Source organism: Rhyacophila brunnea, unplaced genomic scaffold (genome assembly GCF_057557595.1).
Source record: "Rhyacophila brunnea isolate RB1 unplaced genomic scaffold, BYU_Rbru_1.0 scaffold_1, whole genome shotgun sequence".
Lineage (NCBI taxonomy): Eukaryota > Metazoa > Arthropoda > Insecta > Trichoptera > Rhyacophilidae > Rhyacophila > Rhyacophila brunnea.
In genome coordinates, this window is record NW_028232751.1 from 60,193,343 (window position 1) to 60,212,860 (window position 19,518).

At 35.1% G+C, this 19,518-nt stretch overlaps 2 protein-coding genes across 2 annotated transcripts; one reads left to right on the forward strand and one right to left on the reverse strand.

The window, feature by feature from the left end:
- Window positions 1–3,448: 3,448 nt before the first annotated feature.
- LOC147080015 (uncharacterized) lies at window positions 3,449–9,020 on the reverse strand. The gene is made up of 2 exons (XM_085946257.1): window positions 7,577–9,020; window positions 3,449–3,507 (listed from the first exon to the last, which is right to left on the reverse strand). Exons 1-2 carry the CDS (start codon window positions 9,018–9,020, stop codon window positions 3,449–3,451), a joined length of 1,503 nt encoding a protein of 500 aa, XP_085802383.1.
- A 91-nt stretch (window positions 9,021–9,111) lies between these two features.
- On the forward strand, window positions 9,112–13,793 carry LOC147080016 (uncharacterized). The gene is made up of 2 exons (XM_085946263.1): window positions 9,112–10,302; window positions 13,662–13,793. Exons 1-2 carry the CDS (start codon window positions 9,112–9,114, stop codon window positions 13,791–13,793), a joined length of 1,323 nt encoding a protein of 440 aa, XP_085802389.1.
- Window positions 13,794–19,518: the final 5,725 nt, after the last annotated feature.

Genomic DNA, 19,518 nt, shown 5'->3' on the forward strand with positions numbered 1-19,518 from the left:
TAGGTATATAATACACACAGTGGACATAATAATAATGGTACATTTGTATCAATGAAGGCAAGCTTAGAAACCACGTTGGTACCAACTATTCTTGGTTGCACTCTTGCTTTTCTATAAAACATATTATTATTTTCAATACAGAATAAACTCAAATAATGATTATTATTAATAACTTATTTATATTCAGCTAAGCCGTTATCTAAACTAGCGTAATGAATTTTATTATCTTTACTATGAAGACTTCATGAAGAATTACGTTATTATTATAAATTAATGGTCTTTAGTGTCATTTCTAGGCGGAAGGCATGTTAGTTGATAGAAAGAATAATAGAACTATTGAGTGCGACCACAATTGAATCGAGCACTTCTTTGCATATTATCCTCTGCGGATACTTTTTGATTTAATGTTAATGTATCCGGCGGCCATAACTATCAAGATCTTTTCGAATAACATGCTCGCTTGATTCATCAGCGTGTACCCTATAACAAAGGAAATAAGCGAAGAATATAGCGGATTTCAAATAAAATACCAACTCATTCTAAGGTGGATAATTATTACAAAGAAATCATAATTATTAGTAAAATATTTCGTCATTCATTGCTTGTAATCAGTATCTTTGGAATTATCGTAGAATATCTAATTCTTGTCGGATCTGTTTCAGATTTGGGTCCACCGAGATTGCAAATTTTGCTACCGAATAAATTTTAATAATTAATGTTAAACAAAAATTATACTAATAGTTTTATACGTAAGTTAGTAAAATAATAAGTCATAAAAGTGAAATAACCATTGCACATGGATGTAGATACTAAAATTATACGTTATTCTAAACTAAACCATTGGATCGAGACCTTTAAAAAATACTCATAATATATAAACAATCGCTTCAAAATAATATAAATAGATTTTTTACGAAGTTGAAAGAATGTCCAGACTTAATCTCTAAAAATAGCATATAATCTCTATTTTGACCTACATGGTACACGTGAGCCCTTAACAAGAAACATTGACTTGCAAACGGGACTTGTAAGTACAAATGTCTTCAAGTATAAAGACATTTATCATATTCAAGAAAACAACTACCTAGTACGTAATGTCTAGATTCTGTGATGGTTTTTTCGTGTTCCACATTCATACATGTTTGCCTAATGCAGGGTCAGTTGTTTTGTTTCTCTGTTTATGTGATAGGAGCACCCCCTTGCCAAAGGGGTGTCAGATAGGGGGATCCCAGGAATTTACCACTCATAACAATATCACAGTGTGCCGCGACACCCTACTGGAATTTCGCTAAGGCATTTTAATTTGGGGTGACATTACGGTAACAGGATTCTATAAAATAATATCAATATTTAATTAAATTCTCTTAAAAACCGTATTTTCTTGATTATTTGGATGTACCCCAGTTTCTTATAGATATTTAGTACGTACTTATAAAAATTATCATAATTAACTACCGGTCAGACTCAAAGTCTTCTTAAAATGTCTTCATATGTTACGGATGAAACTAAAATGAAATTACCATGACCATCTCTTTTTTCAAAAATTAGTTAAACCATTAACTCGCTCAACTATTTTGCAACCGCAATAGTTTTCCACCTGCACCATCGAAGTATAAATAGTCGTCGGACATGTTATTGGCTGTTGTTTCAGGTTTTTGACATCAGACCCTCAACATAGATATTTTACAGTCGAAATCGAGATCAATAATGCTTTACTTACATTACGATGCACGTCGCGTACTGTCACGCTGTCACGGTGACAAATTTAGTCTATGGTCTCGTCATTTTTCAGAATATTTTAAACGATCACTGTCTCTATAAATTCAATGGTGCATACTGCCAACTCTAATATATTAGTATTTTGAATAATTATTCATTATTCATGCTAATTTCAATTAATTTACCAGTTTCTACGTATGCGTACGTTAAAATTACTTGCGATCCATAGATAATATTTTGAACAGAACTCAACCTGCAGACCATAAATAAAAGACAACATTATTATAGAAAATACATAGTCCCAACCGCTAAAAACAAAAAACAAGCAATTTTGACATGAGTTAAAAATGTGTAGGCATATTGTAGAAAATGATAAAAATACATTCTTTGAGTCATGCGGATGTCGATGCAGTGCGGTACGCGTGAGGTGTGCTCATTGGTGTTCTGGTGATGTCGGCAGTTTTTGCTGGCTGACTGATAACTGACATTGTTCGTTCAAAGGTTCAAAATGTGCCACGGGATGGGAGCATTTGTCTGATAACCTTTTAACCTTTTGGCTACCGTAAAAAAGGCCTTGGCAGTACCTAATAGGCCAAATATGATTTGCGAAAAAAAAATCAAAAAAATGCGACATCTCTAAAATGTCAGTTGTAACACTTTTCAAATTTCAAAATTCAAGGTAAACCGATTGTAAAATCATTAACTAATATCGTAAAATGTTTTAGGAACATTCCGATAGCTGTCAGTATGTTTCCTATTTTGAAATTATTCGTTTTCGAATTATTAGTACTACCGAGATATCTCGTATCTGGCGTAGCGAACGTGGACCATTTGACGAGATATCTCACTACACACAAAGACGTGATAGTACGTGACGTGCATCATAATATATTTAACGTTTAAGCCACAAACCTCCCCTCCATCAGTTATTATTCCAGTTCACTACCGTCGATATTGTGATATTTCCACAGGTAAATTTCAAGGTTTACCATCAACGAGACTTCCCTTGCAAGACCACTGTATATCGATTTTGCGCAGTTCCAGTTATGAATGCGACAATGTTGTACATCTCCTTGGGCATCGTATTTAACAACAATATACATAAATTAAAAACATTATTTAAATCAATTTTTAAGTTGCCGTCTTTTTTTCATAGTAAGAAATGATGTACACGGTTATGACCACTGGGGTGATATACAGTGTTATTGCAGGGATATATTTATTTTTTTGTATGTAGATCACTAAAAATAATCTAAAAGAAAAAAATAAAATGTTATTTACATTTCTTCTTTTTGCTTCAAAACGGTTTTTTCATTTTCCCAACATTTGTTAAAATCGAAATAAGAACAGTGTTGTTTCAGGGGAGGTCACAACCTCAACTAACAATGAGATTTCAAGGTGTGAATAAATACACAATGAATCAATAAGTGGCGTGATCAGATTCGTAAGATTTACTTATATAGGTGTTTGCAAACCATTTTTTTGCATTTAAAAAACGTTCCGCGGAATATAACACAAAAGTGGGGTGACACCATGCTGCCTCGATGCGGTGTACTTTGCCAGGGTGGGTATTTCGTACGGAGTCGATTGTTCTACTGCCAGCGTAAATTATTGCGAGGGAATCGTCACCTTTAGAAATGCTTCTAGCCGGCTCCGACGTCACAATATGATATGACTCACGGGGTACAAGCGGGGGGTGGGTATTACATTCGGACGGAAATTAAAAAGATTAATCCTTGCGTTTTGATCTGCTTGCGTATGCCTGTCCCCCTGAATTCGTTCCGCCCGCTGCGAAAAGAAGTTGTACATTATTATCATTTAAAAATTCTCCGCGGATCAGATTATTTCGGTGATAGCCTTTTTTATCATTTTTTTTTTATTTTGGATAAACAACTTAAATATTATTTTTTCCATATCTACGAATTGTGGTGGCGCTTTTTGCAATGGACTATAATTTTAATGTGATATTGGATTACGAATCTAGGTGGGAAGAGGATGCCAGGCACTGACCTTTTGTATTGAAAGGGCTGGCGCGCACTGGAGCCGGTTCGGTGTTCACGCACTCACACACTGTACACGGACGGCTCGGAATATGACTCTCACGGTTTCACTTGGTTTTGGGATGAATGATGATAAAAAGCTCAGGATGGATGATAGACGCGACGTTCGCTCAAACCGTATCATATTTAGCACAACGAAGGCCAGACATATGCGTTTTGAGTCACTTTGTAGTTAACGCGGCCTTGTTCGTATCGTATCAAATAAAGCGCGATAACTGTCTGTAACGTCGAAAGGTACTCGATGGATGAATCACCCTATACGCACAGCGGTCTATGAACAATTCACAAGTGCCAGTTAGCGACAGCTGAGCTATAACAAACCTGCACGCGTCCGCTTTCTTGATGATACTTGAGCTAACTAAGTGTTATTCAATCACGGTCGACTGATGACCCGTAATTTCTCGTCGTCTGGTCTTGTGACAATAATAAATAAGGATTTGAGGTAGGTGGGGAAATAAGGAATGATAGCCAATATAATTGGCCCAACCATATTGTATCCAGTACCTATTATTGTTAAATCTACGTCATTTTATCATAACAATCGTATGTGTATCTTTATTCAACATCCTTATTCACCCGGGTCTATTCAAAACCACTTCCTTCTAGTTTTAAGTGCGTTGATTATTCTAATATTTTCCGAGTGACCGCTTGTCCAAACTGGTAATCATTCTGAAGGCGACTGATAATAATTAGTATTTTAACATTCGTCGCAACCCAAATGAATAAAGCTTTTCGTTACATACAGTATAATACCACCTATCTATCATACATCAGTCAGGAAACTTAAGGACCGACAAAGATGTGATAAGTATCATTGTTTCCTACAAAAATAGAAGATATTATTATATACTGTGTAAAATAAATATCGTACAAAATACCTACATAGATTTTCATGTTCATTTCTAAAGTGTATTAAAGTTGAATAGTATTGTAATTAACTTCCTGGTTTTATTTTGAGCTTTTAGTATGTATATATTAGCGCGTATGTATATATATTATGTATATTACATTTTTCCTGTTTATTAATATTATCTAACTCCATATAAAATATGTATTTTGCTAAAGCAATGATATAGTAATACATTATATACCTCTTCTTGATATTCATGATTCCTAATTTAAAAACATCGTTTTCACACCTGTGTCAAGCAAAATTACAAATTGTATTACAAATTATAAGTTACGTAAAAAACGTTACGTGAAAAATAGTATTTAATCAATTATCCATTGTGTTCATGCGTCATCAAAAAATAAAATGTATAATTAGATACTTATGTTTTACTGCTACAATCTAAACATCTGCAAAATTGAAAAATAAGCGAAAAAATACTGCCTAACTGACAAAATTTATCTTTAGTTACCCGAAATATTTAAGACATAAATATAGCAATTTATCATAATCATTATTAGCCAATAGCCTGGATCAATCCACTGCTGAATGAATGCCTCACAAAGCTGATTATATTTCTCTCGGTGCTATGAATTACACATCGACTGTGGAAAGGCAAAAGGAGTTAATCCACACTAATCAAATTTTACAGGAGGCATAAAAAACATTTTGATAATGATTTTGGGGCAAAGTCTAAATATAAAATAGACACAAACTTGAAGTGCATGGTGATTAATAATTTGGTGTTTTTTTCCCCCAATATATAATTAAATAATGAAGTTATTGAAGAAAAACTAATAAAAATGAGGGTTAAGTCATTCTACCTGACTAAAAATTAGGTAGTTATCAACATATTTGGAGTTAGACACATACATTTTACATGCGATTTATGTTATTACTATAATATATTAACATAAAACAGTGCATAATAATGATATTACTCTATTACATCTAATATTACATGACTAATAGTGTCATTGATGTGGAATAAATCCTTTTACCTGGACGCAAATTTCAAACGCTCTTCTTTTTTAAAAATTAAAAGCTAAAATTTGATAATAATTTGGCATTTTGCAGCTTACGTCCTTTAGACAGAACGTGTATTTAGTTGTGTACAATGCTATTTTTCAATAAAACCTATTTTGCAAAAAGTAAGGGTTAAACCTTTTGCCTTTCCACAGTCGACATTATTTGCTCTGCTATACCTATTCGACTATCATCGTTTACCGGCTAGCGAAACACCTGACTCCGCTAGTTTTCATAATTCGTCATTTCATATATTTCTCCTCACATTCTATTTTCTACATACAAGAAAGCCATATTCCTAATATTTTATTGTAAGATGTTATTTGTTACGTGGCAAATCAAAAGCCGTACAGTTTATCTTGAATAATATAAGCTTATGATCCATCATAGTTATATTCAGGGATTTAAATAAAAAATGGTGCCGGAACTCTCTTCTTGCCAAAGAATTTACCTACTGTAAATATAGGTACATATTTGAATAAAAGTATATAGTGATCTCCATGGTACCCACATCCTGAAGCGGGCCCCTACCTATCACTAAGGTTAAAGGCAGTGTTATGCTCTATAGTAGCATTTTTCAAATGGTGTTCTAATGGTAAAATTAAAGGTATTTAGTGTATCAACAAACAAACATTTACCAAAAAATGCAATCACACAACCACATATTTTAAAATGTTAATACATCCGAAGGAAATTAGCGCCGCTGGCGATTTTTTTACGATTAGAGTAAATTTGTGATGTGCGTTATTTCAATTATCTGGTCGATCCACCAGGCTAAGGCCCTATCAGCCCCCCTTTGTGGGGGCCATAGTGATTTCCAAAGTTCAGTCCAATTTTCGTCTCGATTTCTTTTCTTATAGTTAGAGTCTATGGCCGAATGTCTTCTTCCACTGAGTTACCACCGATCAATGTATTTTGAATGATCAAAAAGTGTCAAAGGTGGTCCGACGAGTTTAATGACCAAAAGTGCCGAAACTGTTTTGGTCTTCAACGAAGCTCTTATTGGAGTAATAATTAGATTCATTTGCAAAAATTCTCGTTCGCATTCACCTGAAGAAATGGTAATAGAATTCAATGCACATATCAAACGCGATAGTTTTTCAGGATACCTATGTCTTTTCATATGAGATGATTCAGGAAAATTAACTTGTAGGTACTATGTAATCGCGAACAATGTTTCATCTTATCGTAGTATATTCTTGGGTTTTCACCGTGTCTCCTTCTTCCTTCTTTACTCGACGTTTCGGGCTCGTTGCAGAGGCCATTATCAAGAGATATGTTTTATGATGAAATGTAGTGTATGTATGTGAATGTAAACGTTGCTCTAAGAAAGTCAAAAGGAATCCGATTATCTAAGAGCAAACGTTGTTCAGAGTAATCTGTCAATCATTACGACCGGAGATACTGGCTCGAATATTAGATTTTGCTGATAGTGCCGGAAGCCATGACGTTTTTAATCGTAATCCATCATCCCTATTAATGTTTTCAGGGTTTCTGTGGATTTCAATGGCCTCCTTTACCAATCGTGCGAAATATCCTTTATTCCGACCCAATATCTTGGTCTCGAAGTCAAATTTGTGCCCTGTATCCATCGAGTGCTCGGCAATTGCCGACATCGTGTAATGTTTAAGACGGTATGCTCTCTCGTGTTCACTCACACGCTTCTGTACCGTTCTAGAAGTCTGGCCTATATACTTTTTTGGGCATCCACGACAGCTTATCTGGTATACACCTGCCGAGTACAAAGGCTGTGAGTCCTTTACTGGTCTTAGCATATTTCGGACCTTTGTCGATGTTGAGAATATTGTTTCAATATTATGTTTCCGAAGTATCCTGGAAATAGTATCTGTGGTGTTTTTGATGTAAGGTAGATAGGCCCGGCCTTTGAACTGTATCTTTTCCTCTTGACTGATCGGGTTAAGGTTGATTTTGCTTCTGGTGGCTTTTTGGATCATATTGTGAGAATATCCGTTTGCTTGAAGAGCCTTTGATACTTGAGATATCTCGGATTTTAAATACGAAGATTCGCAGATACGCCGAGCTCTTGTCATCAAAGTCGAAATCAGACCCATTTTTTGAGCAGGGTGGTGGTGAGAAGAAGCATGTAAATAACGATTGGTATGAGTTGGTTTCCGATAGACTCTGTGTCCTAGAGAACCATCCAATTTTCTGATAACTTCCACGTCAAGAAATGGTAGAGCTCCGTTCTGTTCAATCTCCATCGTGAATTTAATCATCGAATGTAGATTGTTTAAATGGGCCAAAAACTCATTTAGAGCTTCTATACCATGAGGCCATATTAAGAAGGTATCATCGACATACCGTAACCAGCACGAAGGTTTTAATCTACACGTGTCAAGAGCTGTCTGTTCAAAATTTTCCATGAAAAAATTCGCAACCACGGGAGATAGAGGGGACCCCATAGCGACTCCTTCGGTTTGTTCAAACACTTTGCCCTGAAAGCTAAAGTAGCTTGACGTCAAACAGTGCTTGAAAAGTCCAGTCATTTCTGCGGAGAAAACTTCACCTATTAATTTTAGGGTATCATCTAGGGGGACATTTGTGAATAGTGACTCTACATCAAAGCTTACTAAGAGGTCAGTAGGCTTTATAGTCATACCAGCTAATAATTTGACAAAATGTGTTGAATCCTTAACCCATGATGCGGTGGCGTTGGTATGTGGTTGCAAAAGGGACGCCAGATATTTAGAAAGTCTATACGTGGGAGAGTCGATTGCGCTAACTATCGGTCGAAGTGGGCAGTCAGGCTTGTGAATCTTGGGTAACCCATATATCCCAGGAGTCTTCGGCGCTTTAGTAAATACTTTCCAGTATTCCTCACTAGGAATATCGGAAGATCGAACTAATTCCCTCGTTTTTCTGTCAATCTTGTCGGTGGGGTTCCGCTTTACATGTTTATACACAGGGGCTTTCAGTAACTCTTCCATTTTGGCAACATAGTCCGTCGCATCCATAACGACTGTCGCGTTTCCTTTATCAGCGGGTAAAACCACCAGTTTGTCGTTTTTTCGCAAATCGCGTAATGCTCGACTTTCCGCAGGCGTTATGTTACTTTGTGGCGGTTTTGATTTCCTGAGGATACGGCTGGCGTCTTGTCGTATTTCTTCTGCAACAGCAGGGGGCAGTTTGTGTATAGCAGATTCAACTTCGCATATGATGTCGTCAACAGGAATGTGTTTTGGTGTTATTGCAAAATTCATTCCTTTTCCGAGTACAGCTATTGTTGCGTCGTCCAAGACAGCTGAAGAAATACGACAAGACGCCAGCCGTATCCTCAGGAAATCAAAACCGCCACAAAGTAACATAACGCCTGCGGAAAGTCGAGCATTACGCGATTTGCGAAAAAACGACAAACTGGTGGTTTTACCCGCTGATAAAGGAAACGCGACAGTCGTTATGGATGCGACGGACTATGTTGCCAAAATGGAAGAGTTACTGAAAGCCCCTGTGTATAAACATGTAAAGCGGAACCCCACCGACAAGATTGACAGAAAAACGAGGGAATTAGTTCGATCTTCCGATATTCCTAGTGAGGAATACTGGAAAGTATTTACTAAAGCGCCGAAGACTCCTGGGATATATGGGTTACCCAAGATTCACAAGCCTGACTGCCCACTTCGACCGATAGTTAGCGCAATCGACTCTCCCACGTATAGACTTTCTAAATATCTGGCGTCCCTTTTGCAACCACATACCAACGCCACCGCATCATGGGTTAAGGATTCAACACATTTTGTCAAATTATTAGCTGATATGACTATAAAGCCTACTGACCTCTTAGTAAGCTTTGATGTAGAGTCACTATTCACAAATGTCCCCCTAGATGATACCCTAAAATTAATAGGTGAAGTTTTCTCCGCAGAAATGACTGGACTTTTCAAGCACTGTTTGACGTCAAGCTACTTTAGCTTTCAGGGCAAAGTGTTTGAACAAACCGAAGGAGTCGCTATGGGGTCCCCTCTATCTCCCGTGGTTGCGAATTTTTTCATGGAAAATTTTGAACAGACAGCTCTTGACACGTGTAGATTAAAACCTTCGTGCTGGTTACGGTATGTCGATGATACCTTCTTAATATGGCCTCATGGTATAGAAGCTCTAAATGAGTTTTTGGCCCATTTAAACAATCTACATTCGATGATTAAATTCACGATGGAGATTGAACAGAACGGAGCTCTACCATTTCTTGACGTGGAAGTTATCAGAAAATTGGATGGTTCTCTAGGACACAGAGTCTATCGGAAACCAACTCATACCAATCGTTATTTACATGCTTCTTCTCACCACCACCCTGCTCAAAAAATGGGTCTGATTTCGACTTTGATGACAAGAGCTCGGCGTATCTGCGAATCTTCGTATTTAAAATCCGAGATATCTCAAGTATCAAAGGCTCTTCAAGCAAACGGATATTCTCACAATATGATCCAAAAAGCCACCAGAAGCAAAATCAACCTTAACCCGATCAGTCAAGAGGAAAAGATACAGTTCAAAGGCCGGGCCTATCTACCTTACATCAAAAACACCACAGATACTATTTCCAGGATACTTCGGAAACATAATATTGAAACAATATTCTCAACATCGACAAAGGTCCGAAATATGCTAAGACCAGTAAAGGACTCACAGCCTTTGTACTCGGCAGGTGTATACCAGATAAGCTGTCGTGGATGCCCAAAAAAGTATATAGGCCAGACTTCTAGAACGGTACAGAAGCGTGTGAGTGAACACGAGAGAGCATACCGTCTTAAACATTACACGATGTCGGCAATTGCCGAGCACTCGATGGATACAGGGCACAAATTTGACTTCGAGACCAAGATATTGGGTCGGAATAAAGGATATTTCGCACGATTGGTAAAGGAGGCCATTGAAATCCACAGAAACCCTGAAAACATTAATAGGGATGATGGATTACGATTAAAAACGTCATGGCTTCCGGCACTATCAGCAAAATCTAATATTCGAGCCAGTATCTCCAGTCGTAATGATTGACAGATTACTCTGAACAACGTTTGCTCTTAGATAATCGGATTCCTTTTGACTTTCTTAGAGCAACGTTTACATTCACATACATACACTACATTTCATCATAAAACATATCTCTTGATAATGGCCTCTGCAACGAGCCCGAAACGTCGAGTAAAGAAGGAAGAAGGAGACACGGTGAAAACCCAAGAATATACTACGATAAAAAACAACCGTGAAAGCCTCAAACATTAAATGTTTCATCTAACTGCTTTTGAATCATTAAAAATACCGTGATAAAAGGTGCCGGAACGCCGTTCCACCGCATTACATTAAAAAAACCCTGGTTACATTAATTAATCCACGTGATATTTTATAAATATTATATACCTAAGAACTAAATTATAATATTGTTTTATGACGATCGGTAGATATGCAACAAAGATATTGTACCTACCAAACTCAATAAATGAAACCTTCCACAATTTACATGTAATATTATGATTTATTTAAAAATATTTTATTTTAACATTACATAATCGTTCTGTAAATAGATCTTGGTGTTAATTTTACATTGTTCTCTTTTTTTCTTTTGTGTGAATAATATATTTATTTATGTGTAAATAAAAAACATAAATACAACAGCAAAACAGACGAATAAATTCTGTATACAAAATAATAATTACGCCCGCATAAGCTTTGATTCGAAAGCCTTTTTTATCGTTTCATATTCCTTTTACGGACAAGAGGAATACAGTTTCACCAAAGGAGTCCAGTTTTATTTATTTTGTATTTGGTTTATGACCTATTTTAATCAATAAATCGTATTAAATATTATAATGATCTTTATTTAATATGAGTAGTAAATATTATTTTCTTTACGAATTATATTACTTACCTCTTTACAGTAGTCAATTTTGGCAGACTTATTCTATATTACCGGAATCATTTTGTGATACTTAGTCTAAAACTTTTCATGTCTCTCTTTATTTTTGATCGGCTCAAACGTGCCAGCGAAATGGTTTTCGTTTCAAAAATCTCTGCGGTATTTATATATTAACTTTAAAACATTCCAACGTTATGTCAAATAAAAAAACAATGCATTATAGTAAAACTATCGTTTACTGGGTGTGTAGGTACACAGTAGGGATTGCAATAACTAATACTTATACCGGTATTCCCTATGAATTAATACCGGTATTCCTGAAATATATGGAAAAAAACAGAAGTATCTACCAATATATATACATCTCTGCTAAATCTAAAACACACTATTGACAACTTCTAAAACCAGCAAGCGACTGGCGAAAGCATTTGGATAAATTTAAATTTAGGGAAGTACTTACCTACAATAATGTATTTTGCAAATCTTCACGTGTCGTTGATCATCAAAGGAAGTAAACCAGACATCCTATAATCCGATTAAAAAGTGTACAATCCTATTAAACATTTTATGTTAATTAATACATGTTGTTCCTATTTTCAATACCAAATATAACGGTATTGTCTGATTTTTAAACCGCTATTTCGATAACGGTTTTTTAAATACGGGTATTGCAAACCCTAGTATTAGGTACATACGGATAATAAATATCATTAAATCTGGACCCGTAAAACCCAAGAATCGAAAAAGGATTGATGATATTGAGACGTTGAGGTGTTGAAGACGTATGCTCAGCATCCATTGGACTACCAGGCATACCAACAAATCCATCCTTGCACAATCAATGATAAACTGTCTAAGATGAACTGTTTAGTTATCTGATAATGTTTCACGGCGTAAAAGATAAACTCGAAATACGAAGAAAACCCGCATGAAAATGATCAAATAAAATTCTTTAAAAAACAGTCTTTATTTGTGTCGGCAGTCCAGAGACAACTGGAGGATGAATTAATAGAAACTGCTCATTCTTATCAGATCCATCGTCACTACTGAGGACTAACACGTTTGCTATTTTCTTCTTCTTCAGACTACTGCAGGGCAAAGCCATTATGTAACAGTATATTATGCCGATTAAATACAATGTAGGTACTTCGTATGTTTAGATATGTTGGTACTTAAATATTAAGAAACTTTTTCTATTATAATAATAATAATCATAAACCTAATTACCTATGTAGTTTTTACGGTCGTTAGTTACCTGTTATAATACTCAATCAAAATAATTAAAATATGTAATTTACCATATAAATAAATCTAATAGCAATATTCAAATTTATTTATAAAATTCGTCCGCCGATATCAATACACAAAAATCAACAACACTAGGTATAAAATATAGCGGTGGCGAAGGGTGCAGGTAGGCTGTAGATATCCGATGTAAACAGTGCACACTAAACTTAGTCAATCATACTTATTAGTTTTTATTAAACTAAGTATAAATTGGTTGGTTTTTGGAATTCAGTTAAGCCCTGCCAAACCAAACCATCATAGCGGATATAGGCTCTGGCGACCTAACAAAATAGTACACATCTTGTCAGTCATAGGTACTTATTTGTTTTCATTGAATTAAGAGTACAAATTGCAGATGGTGTTGGTTAGCAACCAAACCATTATGATAAAAAATATTTTATAGATTGACGAATATTTGTTGTCTATATATTATCAGTAATGGCTTAGTTTACGCAGGGTTTAATTATTTTTTTAAATCTAACCTACACCGTTTTTCAATTTGTATTCTTAACTCAATGAAAATAAATAAAATATGACTGAGAATGTTTAGTGTGCACCATTTATTTCAGATCTCAACAGCCTGTCTCCACCCTTCGCCACTGACGTAGGTATGTATGACTTCGGCACAATAATAAAAATATAAATAATGAATAACTACGCACTGCACCCCCTTTTATTTTTCCAATGACACTTGAGCATATGCGAAATAATGCAAAAGGTGTTTATTTCATTACGACGGGTCATAAATTCTGCACCCATCGAAATATTTCATTATTATTAATCGTAAATATAATTACATATTTTGTGTCAGAGGTCGAGCATCAATGGCACGACACGTGTCCGCATTATGGACACCCCTGCAGAGCTAAACATCGCTTCATCACACGTCACACTACCCCGCAAGGAAATTGATCTCAAAATGTGGAGGGAGTTGAAATGCTGAATTGGAAATAATTGAAACCGGAATTATTCCAAAATACCTTTTGGAATGAATATTATATACTTACCTATTCATATGTACTAATATTAAATACCTGTTCCAATTTAATTTGTATTAGGTATCTATTTACGGTTTTTAAAAATTGTTAAGCGCACTCTATTCGTATCTAACTTATTGAGGAAACATCATATAGTATTACAAGCTTGTACATAATATAATAGCCAAATTTTATATAAATACCCAATTCGATTAGTTGGTATACTAACGTATGAATGAATACAATTACACCGGAGACAAAGTTTAGTAAATTGAACAAAAATTTAATATACTACGATTTTACAATCTATATAAATATTTTCAACTTTCTATAAGTTAAGTATCTTCTCAAGTGATCCATTATTACTATTTTATGTGTATTAATGTTCTTAGTTTTATGCACCCACGATGGCCAAGCGGCTACGTGTCGAGTTTGAATTCTTCATATGGCAAAAATTCACGTGTTGTTTTTGCATGTGTGTTTAGACCCAGAGTGTGAACGTAATAGGTTGAGCAAGTGACTAAACCGGCTCGCACATCTAAACTCGCCTCGTCTGCCGCGCAGCCATATAGCAAGCCATCTGGTAACTTCGCAACGATGTTGCATATGAAGACCGCGCACATATGCGACTACCCGACAGTCGCGCGTAACCTCTCGAAACGAGGATATAATTATGCCATATGGAATACGGTAACCGGCGAACTGGTATAGAAATTACCAATTCGTGTCGTGCGCCTATGCGTACTGACGGCTTCTACTCGCAGCCCGAGATGCAAGAGATTTGTTGCTAGCAGCACTAGATGTTTTTTTCAAACTAAAATGTCGCAATTCACCAATGTGCGGAGCTCTATTTGGCAACGTGTGTTTTGTGAATAACGATGACCTCACGTCGACGTATTCGACACGTTGTAGCCGAAATTAGTTTATATGTGCGAGCCGACTTACATACATTTCTCGTAAAACAAAATATCTGTTCAGAAACCAGCTCTTCATGAGGCGGCCCAGATCCATTGTAGAGCTAATTAAAAAAATGTTTTAAGTATTTAAATAAAAACAATTTGGACTAATACATTCAAATTAAATACGTTGATTTGTAAACAATAACAACGTTTATACACCATATCCATAGGACATAATATAATATTATAATAATTATAATGCTAGATAATATTTCACATATAAACATTTTAAATTGGAATCATTCTTCACGCATACATATGTATGTGGTAGTGTGAAAATTACTCCAAGCTCATTTTTTTAATATAATGTAAGTAATAGGTATAATATATCACGTACACTTGTTTATTTCTCCGCATCTAATAATATAAATTTGATATTCTAAATGAATATAACATAACATTAATAGAGCACCGAATTCCCGATAACGTCACGTTTTATTAGCATGATACACGTGGTAATAAATCAATAAAAGCAGTCGATAGGCATAGCGTTTTCTGTTTCTCATAGTATCTCTTAATTTGGTGTGCTATATACAATATCGAACCTAGATGATAACATCAGTGGTGCAGTCGGAGTCGGTTGCCACCCCGGGACTTTTTTCTAAACAGAAAGCACTATAAATGTTTCATTTAACATTCCGCATATAATAATATTATTATTGCACAGGAATTTGAAATCAATGAATACAAAAAAATGACAAATTTAATATTTAATTCTTAATTTTAAATAATTACAAGATAAAAAAACTTTTTGTATACCACGTTTTTAAATTTTCTGTTGAATCATAATATAAACTTGACAATTCTATGTATTAATAAATATTTTTATTGTACATGATAGAAATGCTGAATAAATATAGAATACTGAAATGTCATTTTGACATTTCTTTTACATTAGTAATACACGTATATATTAATAATTTAGTTGCTAGGACCCCTTTAGCAACCGACTATAATAACTTTCCATACAAAAAGGATTAATTGAAAATTAATTCAATTCTGCTTAAAAATGGCTAAAGGTATTAAAAGAATGCATTGTCGAAATGTCTAGCTAGTCGGGAAGTTAGTTAAAAATATTCAATCGTCCAATACAAATCTTGGACAAACAAGAAAAAAATTATACTGGACACACAAGAAAAAATCTGTACAGGACAAACAAGAATACGAGCTAATAAAAACGTGGTAAAATATCACAACTTATATCTTTGTGTAAAAGTACAGATGAGATAAATCTAAAATCACTACTTTTCAGGAGATTCAAATGAAAGTTACGTTTCGGAAAATGTTGTATGTTAGTGTTAAATTTACTTTTTCAGCGACGTTTATTAGATTCATCCGTTTCCTTCTGCTTCTTTTGACATATTTCTATTTTAATATTCATTTCCAGAAAACTTTTTTATAGTTAAATATAAATTTGATTTAAGCGATTGGTGAGTTTAATATTATATAATACATATTATAGTCTGTCACTAATCGTTGCGATTATATTATAACGACTTTTTTAATTACCAAAGAAATATTTGTAACTATGTTTAAGGAGGATGGCAGAAGGGGAAGGAAATATATAAGTATTTAAAAAAAAAACAGCTCACAGTATGTACTACTTTATTTAATGCTAAGCATATGGATAGCATGCTATGCCCATGATAATTATCATGTATTGATCTCTCAAATGGTTCTAAAACTGTCCTCGTAAAATGAGCATCCAGTATGCTACTGTTACTTAAAGCGCAGGGACGGAATACACGTCACGACCAGGGCCCCACGCTCAAAGGTCTCAGCGCATAGCAAGAAAATAATGATAATATTTTTTTTTGTCAAAGTAATTTAATTTTAATCTAATATGATTGTAAACCATTTTATGAGGATGAATAAAGGAAACTGAATCACTAGTCAATTAAATCTAGGAATACAAGTTTCTTGTTTCATCAGTTTCCAACTAACAGTAACGTCGTAATTAGATAGGAGGCTCGTAGCATAATTGGTCAATGTAAAGTTGTGCGCGATACTATTGGTTATACGTGTTCAAACCCGTCGAGCATCGTAATTTTTTCAAATATGATTTTTTCTAGTAGGTATAATATATCTGAGGTGTTTTCAAGTTATGTATGTTCAATTTATTTTTATTTCTCAGAATCAACGAATGCAAAATTTATTCACAACACCACTAACATATTTGGTGGTTTCAGTGGCAGTAACACAAGGATAATGAACCTTATACCTCTTAAAGTTAACATGTTCCAAGGTCGAAGATGCTTAAAAAGAAACTTAACAACTTACGGTATTATACATTGAAAGTGAAGAAACTAATAATTGATTTTTTATGAAAATCTTTTCCGATACTTGGACGAAAAGAGTATCTATCTAGCAGCTAAATTTATAATCAAATCCAAACCATTTTTTTAATTAAAAATTATAACTCGTTGCGCTTTTTACATTTTGAATTTGAAGATGATGGTAGATTACGGATCTAGGTGGGGGGGGGGGGTTTGACAGTATGCCAAGCACTGAACTTTTATGTTGAGAGGGCTGGCGCGCGCTGGAGCCGGTTAGGTGTTCACGCACTCACACACTGTAAACGGACGACTCGGAATATCACTCCTACGGTTTCACTTGGTTTTGGGATGAATAATGATGAAAAGCTCAGGATGGATGATAGACGCGACGTTCGCTCAAACCGTATCATATTTAGCACAACGAAGGTCAAACATATGCGTTTTTAGTGACTTTGTAGTTAACGTGGCCTCGTTCATATCGTATCAGATAAAGCGCGATAGCTTTAACAAGCTTAGGCGCGTCGACTGTCTTGAAGTATCTGCCTGTAACGTCGAAAGGTACTCGATGGACGAATCACCCTATACGCACAGTAGTCTATGAACAATTCACAAGTGCCAGTTAGCGACGGCTAAGCTATAACAAACCTGCACGCGTCCGCTTTCTTGATGATACTTGAGCTAACTAAATGTTATTCAATCACGGTTGACTGATGACCCGTAATTGCTCGTCGTCTGGTCTTGTGACAATAATAAATAAGGATTTGAGATAGATGGGGTAATAAGGAATGACGGCCACGATAATTGGCCTAACCAATAACTATTAAAATTACAATGAATGTAATTAAACCTTTAGTGAACCGTTTTTGCACGAGAATATTATTATATTTATTTTGAGTCACGTACGGGTCCCTCATTTACTATGAGCGGACCTGTACATGAGGCCCCACATGGGCAGCGCCGGACATAGAAGATATATCGCCCCACTTTTATATGAGCCGAGTTGAGATGGGAGTGCAGGCAGCGACGTGTCTGTCGTTCTAGGAAACTGGAAAAATAAAATATACCAATCGGGGTTCGGATTTCTCTGCCACATAATGTACCTGCATCCTGAAACCACGTATGACATGATTTGGTTCCAATTTTGATAAAAATGTAATTATGGTCAAATTCTGAAAAAAATATTTTAACTAGCCGACGTGACCGTGTTTTGCAATATGATATAACCACTCGAACGGAAATAAATAGTAGGTACATAGTAACAAATTTTATATAATTATCTAGTTTAATTAAATTTGGCATATTGTTGACTAAGTACTACCGGACAGCGAGGGAACCAGAAACACTTTTCATTATTGAATATTATATAAGCCGTCAATTAATTTTACATTAACTCAGGGCTCGAAATAGACCGGAGCGCACCGGAGCGCCGTTCCGGTCCATAAATCCCCAAAGTTATCGCTCTATATGGAAATATTAATTTGACCGTGTAAGCTAGATATGCCATATACCTAATAAACATTATAAGACACTCATCTATATAAAATACACATTCAATTAGATATGTTAATATTTTCGTAAAATTATCGGGCGCTCCGGTTCGTAAAAAAATCCATTTCGAGCGCTGCATTAACTATATAATAATAATACGCAACCGTGAGAGTATCCAATGGGCTGACTTTTGATATTGCTCTTTTACAGTTTATTGAAAAGAGTATTTAGAGAATGTAGATTATACATAATTTGAAAACATATCATGCATAATATATACACAAGAAAAAATCATATTGTAGAGAAAAAATATACGACACCCGACGGGTATTGAACCTGTATCTGCTGGATTCGCGCTAGTATGCTTTTCCAATTAAGCTACGTGCATCTTAGTCAATTACGAGGATTTATATATAGAATGTTACATTCTCAAATGTTACGTCTTATTCGTTGAATAAAAAAGTACAGAATAAAGAGTACGGATGTGGCGTTTGCTAAATACCTAGCAATTAATTATTTTAATCACTGTCTTTCGTAACCTCTTCCAACTTCATTTTAGCCTACATACACTAGGTATTGACAAACATAGATAAGTGTAAATTTTTGTTCGAACATAAATGAGTCGGCTAGAGTCATAACTCACATTTCGCAATTTTCTCATTTTTTAGTTAAATATACCAAGTGATTCTAAATGCATTAATCTATATAATAATATAAAGAAAAATAGTTGGCTATCAAAATTCACTTTAAACCATGTGAAAATCGTTGACAAAGTTGACTGTTGGTGTCATAACTGGCATTTTTAATGAATAATGTAACTCTTGTCATCAATGCCTTTCTAACCAATCAGGGAACTCTATTTCTCATAGTGTGATGTGTGTCTACAGCCTTAAAGAGTATTATATATATTTAAAAAAATGTAAATCAACCCACTCACTCATTAATATTAACTTTTCTTCTAATTACAA